Here is a 12,174-nt window from a genome sequence, read left to right as displayed (position 1 = left end):
TCTGAACTTGAACAAGTCTTCTTGAATGGAAAGCAGATTTCTTTAACAAGCCTTCTTAAAGGGAAAATAGTCTGGGGCATCTACATACACAACAGTCGTCTGGGGCAGCGACTGCTATGACTGACTGATACACATCACGGGCGTGAGTCTCTCCATCATGGCCTTACTTGCTCCCCTCCTTCAGGAGGGCGATGGAGATGCGGATTCGGTTCCTGAGGAAGATCAGCATGAGGAGGACGAACACTTCAAGGATGCAGAGTATTATCACTTTAAACAGGGGAAAAAAAATTAGTGTGCGGTACAAATCCATCCAAAAAGTAAACTTTCTCTGCAAAAGTTAGGACTGAGCGTCATCATGGTTTCTGCCAATGCTGACACCTCATAATTTCAGCAGTGCCACTGCTCCCAAAATGCCAGTTTTAGAAATTCACTTTCAAGACCCCCCAGAAACGCTAAGCAGCCTAGATCAAAACCGTTAGCTAGAATTTAAACGACTCGGAGGGACAGGCTTCGTTTTGTCTGTGGAAACATTTCACAGCATTTGTAGAAATGAGGAAATAGGCGTGGAAGGAAGGAAGGAAGGGCTGCTTCGGGCAGCTCCATTTCACTTCTTTGAGTAAGAGAATCACGGCAGAAGGTCTGGCTGCCACTGATGGAGTCAGGGTGTAAACCCAACCCAAGTCGTGTAATCAGGTCTCAGAATCAGAATTCAGGGAAATTAGTTCAGCTTTGAATTGATGTTTACAAACCTCTTGAACAAAGAATGTTACAAGTTTAATAAACTCTGTCAAAACCATCTTGAGGTGAAATGACTGAGCCTGCAGGGAAAGAATGAAGTGTATGTGTGTAAAGAAAGAGCAAGGAGAGGAAACCTAGGGTCCTTTCTGGCTTCTTGTTTCCTGGGTCCAGGTACACTTGAAGGTCCAGCTGCTTTTCTGCTCTTTTGAGTTTGGTGAGATACTTCTGTGTTCTGAAAATAAATACCCTTGGCCTTGTCTCCAGCTTGTTTGTTTGTTTCTTTTTACTTGAAGCCAAACAGTCCTCTGGGCTCCTTACCAGGCTTCCTCAAACATGACTTGCCTGGCTTTCTCTAAATTCACTGATTCATGAAGACAATTTTTTAAAGCACAGTGTAATTAGAGATTATCTTTAAAATCTTGGTCAAAGAGCATGAATCTCTGTGCAGTACAAGGAATATGATACTAAAACCATTCTAGGCATATAGGATTCAAGCCATCTCAGAAATCACCTAGCTTTAAAAATTTTGTTACTACTACCCTTAACTAATTAATAATCTGAACAAACAGTTCAAAATTAAATTTCTTTTCAGTTACTTATTATTCCAATTCTATTATAAGGAGTTTAAAAAAACTTGTTATGGGAAACCTGTTGTTTATTTCTCTTTTTCCTTTTTATTTTTTTAAAAACAAGTTTGAAATATCAAGCATTTTTCCCTCTTTAAAATACCTTTCTTAGATATCAGATTAATGGCTATAAACATCCATATCCAACTCATTTTAAGTTGAGGGCAAATAGCTTGAGATCATTGTAAAGTAATATTTTCCTAGATTATATAATAAATTCCCTTCAGTAATTTTTCCGCTTATTATACCTTGTAGTATTATAGACATACTTATTTTGATAACATTAGCCAAGTGTATTTAATAAGTTATACCCACCTAAGTTTTCCTTTAGACAAAAAGATGCTTTCTTGTTACTACAATTTAAAAAAACCAAGTTTTTAAAATCCACTCACTAAATGCGAACCATGTTTGTCTCAGTTGGAAGTACATGCTTATATCAGTCTGAATCCCGATGTTGTATAGAGTTAAGTGAGCATTCGGCTGTCCCTGAAGATCACTGTATTCCTGGTAACAGTGCCATATTCCTTGAAAAGGAGAGAAAAGTAGACTAATGTAAAATCTTATTTTCTGACGTATAAGCTATGCACTTATAACACGTATCTACATGAACTTGATCAACACGGTCATGTTTACAAAGGCAAGAGTCATATTTACACATTAAATATTTAATGTGCATCTAATAGTCTAAATTACTATTGTATTCAATATAAATATTTTCAGTAATTGGATGATTGTGGAAACAGCTGGCTTTAAATGTCCTTTTGACTAGAAATAACTTTAATGTCCATCAGTAGCGACTGGTTAAATAAATCAAGGCATATTTGTACAGTAGGACACTATGTTTCCACATAAAAAAGGAAAATCTAGTGATAGTGAATGGTCACTAGATGTTTTGTTAAGTGAAAAAAGCCAAGTACAGAATGATACAAAATATGCCATAATTCATTTAAGAAGAACAATATATATATTTTCTTATACACTCATAAAGTATCTCTGGGAGGATACACAGAAATACAATATTTTTTGCTTCCAGGGAGGGAAACTTGGTGATTAAGGAATAGAATGAAAAGAAAAAAATTCACTGTATCATCTTTTTGTCTTTTGAAATTTTAACACATAATGTATTGAAAAAGCAAATTTTAAAAAATCATTGAAATGTTTTGATGGTGAAGTCATGTCTTGATGGGACTATCTCAAAGCTTATTCTTACCAAAATTGTGTCCAGGCAAGGCAAACATGGACTTACTGTATTTTCCCCAAGACTCTGTATTTCAGACTGTATATGACTTTTCACATGGTCTACATAAAGTGGGAGTAAAAAATAGAGTTAAAAGGTCTATTTATTTTAATGACCAATGGGTCTGGACTAGGTCCATTGGAAATGTTCTAGCAATGATGAGGAAAATGGCTTTTAAAACCTCTAACAGTAAATTAACAATTTTTTTCTAGATACAAGGTCAGACGGTGAGGTCTATGGAGAGACACAAGACTAGGTTAGAAAGGACAGTTGTTTCTCAAAGAGCTGTATGATAAATCTCTTTATTTTAGGCACTGCTTTCCCTGGGAATTTTTTAACGTTCCTTTTAAAATGCTTTATGGAATATTTGATACACACAAACTTATACGTAATGCAGATGGTTTTAAAGATATAGCAAAATAAACACATATGAATGTATCACCTATCTTAAGATTTTATAACCTTGATTTTGCTCCAATTACACAAAATAAAATTTTTCTTCTATTTGAGAAACCATAGATTACTCAATAATCACCCAACTCTGATTATTCCTCTGTATTTATTTGTGTAGGGTTAGACCTCAAAAAATTGGATATTATTATTTTATACAATGTTTGTTAAGCTTTATGGGCACATTTACCAATTCATTTTCTTTGCTCACCATTCTTTCACACATCTCATACCCTTTTGTGGATCATTTTCTTTCTTGAAGTAGGTGTTCCTTTAGTATATGTCTATTTGTAAACTCTAGTTTTTACTTATCTTAAACTATCTTTAGATTACTCTCATTCTTGAAAGATAGCTTTGCTGGTTGTACAGCTGTTGGTTGATGGTTATTTTTTCTTAGCTGTTTGAAAGTATTACTCTACTTCTTTTGTTGCTGTCAAAAAGTCTGCTTCAGTCTAATTGTTCCTTTTTATGTGATCTGTCTTTTCTCTCCCATTGTTTGAAAAAATCTTTTTGTCTTTGGTATTCTGAAGTTTCAAAACAATTTCTTTCTTTTATGTCATTAATTTCTTGCCCTTTAGTGGATCATTACAAACAATATACAAAGCATGTTGTTCTTTCTTTCCTCTTAAAGAATAAAACAAAAGAAATCCTACTTTTGACACTCTTTTCCCAATCCACTGCCCAATTTCTTGTTCCCCACTGCAATAAGACTCTCCAAAATAGATATCTATATTTTCTGTCTACAATTCTTCTCCTCCCATCCTCTCAATCCATTCTAACCAGGCTTTTTCCCTTCATTATTCTACCCAAACTGCCCTCATCAGATTACCAATGTTCTCACCATATTTCTAAATGCAAAGCTTATTCTCAATTCTCATATCTCTTGACCTATCAGCACCATTCAACATGATTTATCACTCCCTCCTTTTTTTTCCTTGGCTTCTATTGTATCACCTGTTTTTAGTTTTCAAAAGAAACCTGTGTCTCCTCAGATGTCTTTGCTGGTCCCTTCTCTTCTCCCTGATCTCTTAATGTTGGAGCGCCCCTGAACTTAGTCCTTGTCCACATCTCTAGCTACACTTTCATGGTGATCCCAGCCAGGCTCATGGCTCTAGTGCTCCTGACCCCTAAACACATTTCTTAGGCTAACTCTTTCCAACTGCCTACTTGACATCTCTACTTTAACACCTAATAAACATCTCAAACTCAACATATTCAAAATTAAACTTCTGATCAATTCTCTTTCTAAATCAAGCTTGCTCCACTCAAACCTTCCCTGTCTCAGCTGATGTCAACTCCAACTCCCCAGTTGCTTAGATTAAACCCTTTGAAGTCATTCTTGACTCTTCACACTCTCTCATGAGCTGCACTCAATCCATCAGGAAATTCAGCTGGTTCTACATTGAAAATCTGTATGCCTATCCTTATCGCTACCACCTTGGTCTGAGCTCCCCTTATCTGGCACGCGGATTACTGCAAGAGCCTATCCACTGATCTCACTGCTTTGTTCTCTTGCCCAACACAGAGACTAAAGCCACCAACATTTCACACCCCCCTTCTCTGCTCAAAATGCTACCTTGCCTTCCCATTTCACTAAGGGTGAAAGATTTACAGTAATCTGTCTTTGGCCCTCCATAAATTCTATGACCTCGTCTACTAGCCTTCCCTTTACTCATTAAAGTCATCCACACAAGCATTCTAGCCATTTCTTCAACATGCTCCTACCTTCAGGACTTTGCTCTAGCTATACTCACTGTCTGGAACTGTTCCTTTATCTCCAATGGCTAACTCCATGGCCTCCTTTAAGTGTTTTCTTAGATCTCTTCTCAAAAAGGGTTACTCTACTAATGCTGCAATTTGTACTCCTTGCCCTACCATGATACTCTCAATCCTCCTTTACCTGTTCTGATTTTTCTTCTTCCCGTGGCAAACATCACCTTCTAATAGATAATTTGCTTAGGCTTGTAAGTATCAGGAGAGTAAGAACTTTTGCCTTTTTGTTTATTGTTCTTTCTCAAGAGCCTAAATAGTGCCTGTACACAGCAGCAGCTCAATTGATATTTGTTGAATTAACAAATAAAAGAACGTAGAACTAGATATGGATGTCACTTCCCTCACTTTCCTTCGTATAATAGAGTTTCCTGTCTCTATGGATTTATATCTTTCATCAGTTCTAGAAAATTCTCAGCTAATACCTTTCAAATATGCTGATAGATGTTAGACCCTTCTCAGTCTACTATCTCCTTTAACCAAACAATCATGTTTTGTCCTCTTGTCACATTCTGCTGTATTTTGAGTAATTGCTTCAGAGATTCATCTTTCACTCCTTTAATTATCTATTTTACTATATAATCGATCAATTTAATTTTTATTCTAACACTTCATTGCTTTGTTTTGTTCTCTTTGGTTCATCTTCATGTATGCCTGGATATTTTTGATGATTTTTTTATTTTTTAAATTCTGTCTTTAATTCTGAAACATTTTAGACATGATTATTTCATGTTCTGTATCTATTTATCCATACTTGAATTTCTTGGAGACCTCAATCCGAGGTTTATAGTTTTTTGTTTGTTTCTTGCAAAAGGTCATTCCCTTGCATGTTTGGTAACCTTTGACTGCAACTCATACTTTGTTTATCTTAATCTGTGGAAACCTGGTGATCTAAATTGAAGGTGCTTTCATCTAGAGGGGATTTATATTTTTTTCTGTTGGCATCCAAAGAGTACTACCAAACTGGAGTCACTTTATACATTTTCCAGGATCCCAGATCTACTCCAGGAGTTCAGGTCTGATCTTCTACTCTTCTGCTGGCTCTAAGTCTCCTGATTGTAGTCCTGGTGTGGTCACCCATAATTTCACATGTGCTTCCAGCTCAGTTCCACATTTTTTAGCTTTCAATTTTTTTTCCCTTTTGAAGAGATTCCCTTTATTTCCTGTAAGCTCATCAAAACAATACAATATGATTTTATGCCATTATTTCATAGCAAGAGGGCCCTTCAGATTATTTAGTTGCTTCACACTGGTGGATATGAAAGTGTCAGCAGTGTTTTCCAATTTATTTTTCTATTGCTTTCTCACTCCTGTCCTAGTATTTTGTTTGTTTGTTTCTAAAGGTACATTCCCTGGGCTTCAAGTGCTCTTCCCTCAATAATATTCCTGCATAATAACAAAATAATAGATATCATTTATTGAACAATTACTATGTGCTAGGCAGCTTTCTAGGTTCTTTATATACATTATTTAACACTCACGGATTCCTATTGTGTAGGTAAGGAAACTGTGAATTAAAGACATTGTGTACTTGCAGAGAATCACACAATTAATATGTGATGAATCTAGGATTGTGCCTTTTTCAAACTCTAAATACATGTTTGTAACCATGGTGTTATACGGCCTCTCTTGTGTAACTCTTAACTTGTTCTGGTCAGTAAGAATTGTTCCACTGCTGTTTATGAGCATTTGGCCACAAACAGCTTGGACTTTTCTCAGCTCAGTATGACATATGCACATTGTTCTTTGCTCTAGTAAATAGGCTGCTGTCAGCAGGAAATGGTTGTCTCCCATGATCTGTAGAAAGTCCATTGTCTGAACAGTAGCAGAGGTAAGTTACATATAGTCTGAGTTACTTACACTCCCCAATCAGGTTGAACATTTTCCCACCCAACAAATAGCATCAAGCTTACTAGCCACAGCATTAATTGCTGAGTTAGCACTACCTAGGGAGTCAATAAGGAGCTGAAATCAGTTGTTTTAACTGTACTTTTTATATATTGAACATCCTTCTCCCTTTAGCCATTGTCAAAGTCGCACTCTAGCCAATCTCAGATTTTTCTTGCTCCTTATTAAGACAAGCCAGTGAAATCAACAGCAGACTTTACCTCTCTTCCCTTCTTGAGGACAATAAAAGATGATGGACTCACATGCCCAAACTCTAAGATGGCAAAGGGCAGGGGATATTTTGAGTTCCAAGGAGGAAAAAAAAAACCAAAACTTTAAGAAGAAAAAGTTTTCTTGGGAGTTTCAGACTAGGTGACAGCAGTTCTTGGGTTCCTCCACCAGACTGACCCACCTCTTCACAGGCAGCTGCACAGCAGGGGTAGATACGGAATGATACCTGGAGAGACCCGAATGATGGTCTAGAAACCCAGAGAGGAAAACGAGCAGGACAGCAACAATAACGCAGTACATACTGAGTGTTAACTGTGTTCCAGGGACTGATCTAAGAGCTTTATAGTCGTTGTCTCATTTAACCCTCACAATCTTGTGAGATGGAGATACCATTATTGTGCTGATCTTATGGATAAGGAAACTGAGTCTTACAATCATTGGGAAACGTTTCCGAAGTCCCCCGGTTACATTATGGAGCTGCAATTAGAACTTAAGCTAATTATAAATTTGGGGGATTCTGCTACATTCTTATTCTGATAAAGTCCTTCTCTGAGTGACAGAAAGAGGAATTCTGTGTGTGTGTGTGTGTGTGTGTGTGTGTGTGTGTGTTTGTGTGTGTGTGTGTAAAATCTCATCGTCACGCTAAACAGTGTTGTAGGGAAAATCATCCCTTTGAATACAAACCTCTCAAACATTCCTCTATTGGCCCAAACATTTATTAGAAGACTGAAAAGAAGCTGCCACAAGTGCTATACGGTTCCTTAGGAGAGACTTTAATTCCTTTTTCAGTGTTTGCATTTCACCTGTACGGCATTTGGCAAAACTGAGTTGTTATTAGATCTCAACCTTGAAATAAAGTTATTCTCCATCCAGTGAGTGTAATTCAGAGTACTTGCCTCTAGAGGGTGTTGCCTCATTAAGGTGTACTGGCCAACGATTAAAATGCGTGACAGTACCTGGATTAAAAGTGCTCAATCGAAAGGGAAAATTGATCACACTTCTGTAACTCTGCAGACCTGGCCTTTGATCAGATAGAAAAGTCAAAGAGATAAAAGAAATTGTCTGAAATATTTTCCATTAACCTAAAAAGGATTCTTCTCACCTCTTCCCTAATACCCATGAGGCATGAGACCAAAGGCTGGTAGGGAAAAAGACTAGAACATGCTGATGGCACTTTTTTTCCCCCAAGATAAAGAAGAAATAAGTAATAGGGACAATATATGCAAAATTAAATAAACACCTTTTTTGAGGGGAGGAAAGAAAGATTCACGGCAAGTAAAACTGACAATGGCAACTGAAAAGAAGATTACGTTGTTGACATTTGGTGATTTTAAGAGAGGCGATACCTACCATAAGCTATAATCCCAATCACACCGAGGGTAAAGACCCAGAAGAGGAATCCAGCTGTGAACCTCAGGAGTATCACGAACAACCAGCTGAGGAGCATGGCGATGGTCAGGCCGCTGCGGGAAGAAATGCACAACTCACACAGGGCTCCAGCGTGCTAAGCGTAACACGAGGAAAACAGAAAGACAACTCTTTTTTTCTCCTCAAAATAATCCTTGATTGCTTTATCTGGCTATGGAAACATTTATGTTATAAAGTATGGATAGTTCTGCGAAGGCTGTCATGTGGAAGAGCAGGAACATCGGGGACACTATGCATCTGTCATTTATGTGTGTCTAGGTAAACTGAAGTCCTGTGTCAATCACTTGTTCCAGGAAACACACAGTTCCTGTCTGCTGTGGTCCTATTTCTTTTTCCTTCCCACCTACCCACCAAGTGATAAACAGGAAAACATACCCACGAGGAATTTGTGCTATTCCATCTGCCTGGTGACTGGTGAAAACCTGATGCAATGTGACTGTCTAGCAGTAAGGGACAAGCTTAAGGCAGAGAGACAAGCAAAGTAACCCCTACGCAGCTCCCGAATCCATGATTTTGCAGCCATGATCATTCTGGTCTAATTATTTCTAACAGTTTGTGATGTTTAACATCGTCAGATGTTTATTTTAGGTCCCCAGTGGTCTGTGGGCCATTATTTGGAGCCATGATAAGGCTTCTGTGTCTCCTGGGCCATATGAACTTGATCGAGCAATCAACAGCATGACTATTTTCCTTCTGTTTTGATTTCTTCCTGGGGTTTGACTGAGCCACCAGAGGTACTTCCTTTCCCACCATGTATCCAGGTTAAAGTCAAATTGGATTCTTCTAGGTAATTTCATCAAAGAGAAATCACTAAGATTGGAAATCTGGCCGATGCTTCTTATTAAGAACCAACACCCCTGGTGCTATCTGCAAGTTTCGAAACAGCAACAGACAGAGCCTGGCACATTTACTGAGTTCACTGTCTTCAAGTGCTATCTTTAAAAGGAAAAAAAAAATTTTAAAGAAAATATTAATAAGACTGTCACTGGATCGATGACAGCACGTGTCAAAGCCCCATCTCAGCTCACAGTCTGGCAGAGCCTGTGCTTTAAGCTTCAGAAGTCATTCCCCTTCAAAAACCACAGAGACTTTAATGCTGAAACACTCTATAGGGCTGAAGAGCTATTCTACGGTATAGTCCAAGGGGAATATTCAAAAAGCTCAGAGGGAAAACAAAGGAAGATAGCTGTTTACTACTCTGTGTGTTTTCAATTTCCACATTAAACACTCTAACTGAATAAACTAAGTCCCAGCACGCCAGTCTTTGGCTTTATGTGTATGAAATAGATGAGAGCAGAAGAGTTGGGGAAAAGGGCGGTGTTTAGGTTCTAGCGGTGTGAGTGGTGCCTGGGCAAGGAGTATTTCCATGTGTGTGGTGGGAGTGGGGAGGGCAGGAGAGCCTGTCATAATTTACACCCTTTTCAAGGAAGAGTGGACAAGCCAAACTAAAGAAGAAACATAAAAGTTATCTAGTGATATGTGGGTCTGACAATAGGGGCACTGGTTTCCTGTCAAGCAGAGTCCACAAGAGATGCACCCTGAAATACACACTGGGAAGAATTACTGTAATTGTTTAAGACAAAGCATCAAAATGAGCAAAAGCTCATAAAACTGTGTAGTTTTACAGCTCTAAAAATTACTCACTAGTATTTTACACACAATGCAATTTGGACTTTATTAAGCACCTTATAGTCAAATATATCTTGTCTTGTTCCCCTTTTGTTTTTATAACTATTCCTTGAACCCACATTTTCTATACATCTCTATGGTCCAAGAACCATACTAGGAGTTGGGAAAATAAGGATGAATTAGACATAGTTACCATGGTAGAGTTGATCAGAGGGAGAGAGAGAGGTAAATAAAATACAGGATGGTAAGTGCTACATAGAAGACAGGTATATGTTTATGTATGGGTACACACACACACACACACACACACACACACACATACACAGTGGGTATGAGGAACACGAAATGGCAAGTAATTTATTATTAAATCTTGGGAAGTCAACTGGATAAAGAAGATGTGGTATATTTACACAATGGAATACTACTCAGCCATAAAAACTGACAACGTAACGCCATTTGCAGCAACATGGATGCTCCTGGAGAATGTCATTCTAAGTGAAGTCAGCCAGAAAGAGAAAGAAAAATACCATATGAGATCGCTCATATGTGGAATCTAAAAAAACCAAAAAACCAAAAACAAAAAACAAGCAAAGCATAAATACAAAACAGAAATAGACTCATAGACATAGAATACAAACTTGTGGTTGCCAAGGGGGCGGAGGGTGGGAAGGGATTTCAAAATTGTAGAATAGATAAACAAGGTTATACTGTATAGCACAGGGAAATATACACAAGATCTTACGGTAGCTCACAGAGAAAAAAATGTGACAATGAGTGTGTATATGTCCATGAATGACTGAAAAATTGTGCTCTACACTGGAATTTGACACAACATTGTAAAATGACTATAATTCAGTAAAAAATGTTAAAAAAAATCTTGGGAAGTCAAGAAAGACATCATAAATGACACAAAAGCTAATTTTAAATAACGAGATGGAGTTGCCCAGGACACAAGGAAGGATATGCTAGGAAAGAGGACAGAATGTGCAAAAACGTGGGGGTTCGACAGTCTGGGGCTGGGCATACTATCTGATGTGTTCAGAATATAGGGTTAAGTGAGAAACATGGATGGAGAGGAATCTGAGAAACAGCTGGGCCAGGTTGCAAAGGGCCTTGTAAGTATCGGAAGTTTTTACTTTATACTTTGATTTCTAGGGAACCAGAGAGGCTTTTGAGGTGCTTAAGGTACAGGAAGGTGACACAAGAGCCAGACAGTAATGACAGTCTTAGACATATCAAACACAGGTACCTGCTCCCGTAGAGCGACTACATTTTCCTTTAACTTTCAGGAATGCAAATCTTATGTCTGAAAATTTAAAATCTCCTCCTCCCTCCAGATACCTTTTCCAGCTTCTCATAAGAACAGTGACTTTGACAATGATGATAACAAACATTATGTGGAAAAGATGTGTTAAAAAAATAAGATGATCCAATAGATAAACAAGATTATACTGTATAGCACAGGGAAATGGATACAAGATCTTGTGGTAGCTCACAGCGAAAAACAATGTGACAATGAATATATGTATGTTCATGCATAACTGAAAAATTGTGCTCTACACTGGAATTTGACACAACATTGTAAAATGACTATAACTCAACAAAAAAATGTTTAAAAAAATAATAATAAGATGATTGTTTGGAGGTCAAGGGAAGGACAAATGAGAACCAGAGAAATAACACTGCATCCACTGTTAAGATGTGATGAAGAGCAAACTTACTACAGATGAGGCCCCATGTGACTTGAGGTATCTATTTATAAGAGTACTTTTACGTGTAATTTAGTGACTAAAATTAAAATGTATATTCTTGTAACTTTCTGCTAACACTGGGCAGATTTCCAAATATCTCTTCCTCATCTTCACTCTGTCTGAAAAAGAAAGTGGCAGGAACTGAGATCTGAGTCAACCTTTGATTCATGAAAATGAATAGGGAATTGGAAGAAAAAGTTCTACAAAGATCAAATCAGAATGCAGCCGGAGAAGAAACACCTATGTTTTCACTTACATGAGAATCCAATACCAAGTTGTCGCATAGTCTTCAAACACTTTTATTCCAATTGCCCTCGCATCAAGGACTCTATTGACACCACTGAATTCAAAGAAGGAAAAAAAATCAATTATTTTTTTGACTACCACTGAACAGAAATGTTCTTGCTATGATAAAAGAGATTTTCAA

The 12,174-nt window shown here is 37.6% G+C and overlaps 1 protein-coding gene across 2 annotated transcripts in view; it reads right to left on the bottom strand.

Moving 5' to 3' along the window:
- SLC44A5 (solute carrier family 44 member 5) overlaps positions 1-12,174 on the bottom strand; it is a 317,439-nt gene that overhangs the window by 23,985 nt on the left and 281,280 nt on the right. For both annotated transcript variants that reach the window (XM_010963457.3, XM_074376232.1), the window contains 4 exons: positions 12,004-12,087; positions 8,290-8,402; positions 1,757-1,888; positions 168-267 (listed from right to left, as the gene is read on the bottom strand). In XM_010963457.3, the coding sequence (XP_010961759.2) occupies positions 168-267; positions 1,757-1,888; positions 8,290-8,402; positions 12,004-12,087 (429 nt within the window). The remainder of the gene's footprint in view (positions 1-167; positions 268-1,756; positions 1,889-8,289; positions 8,403-12,003; positions 12,088-12,174) is intronic.

This window comes from Camelus bactrianus, chromosome 13 (assembly GCF_048773025.1).
Source record: "Camelus bactrianus isolate YW-2024 breed Bactrian camel chromosome 13, ASM4877302v1, whole genome shotgun sequence".
In the NCBI taxonomy this organism is placed as follows: domain Eukaryota; kingdom Metazoa; phylum Chordata; class Mammalia; order Artiodactyla; family Camelidae; genus Camelus; species Camelus bactrianus.
This window is presented reverse-complemented; position numbering and strand designations above follow the sequence as displayed.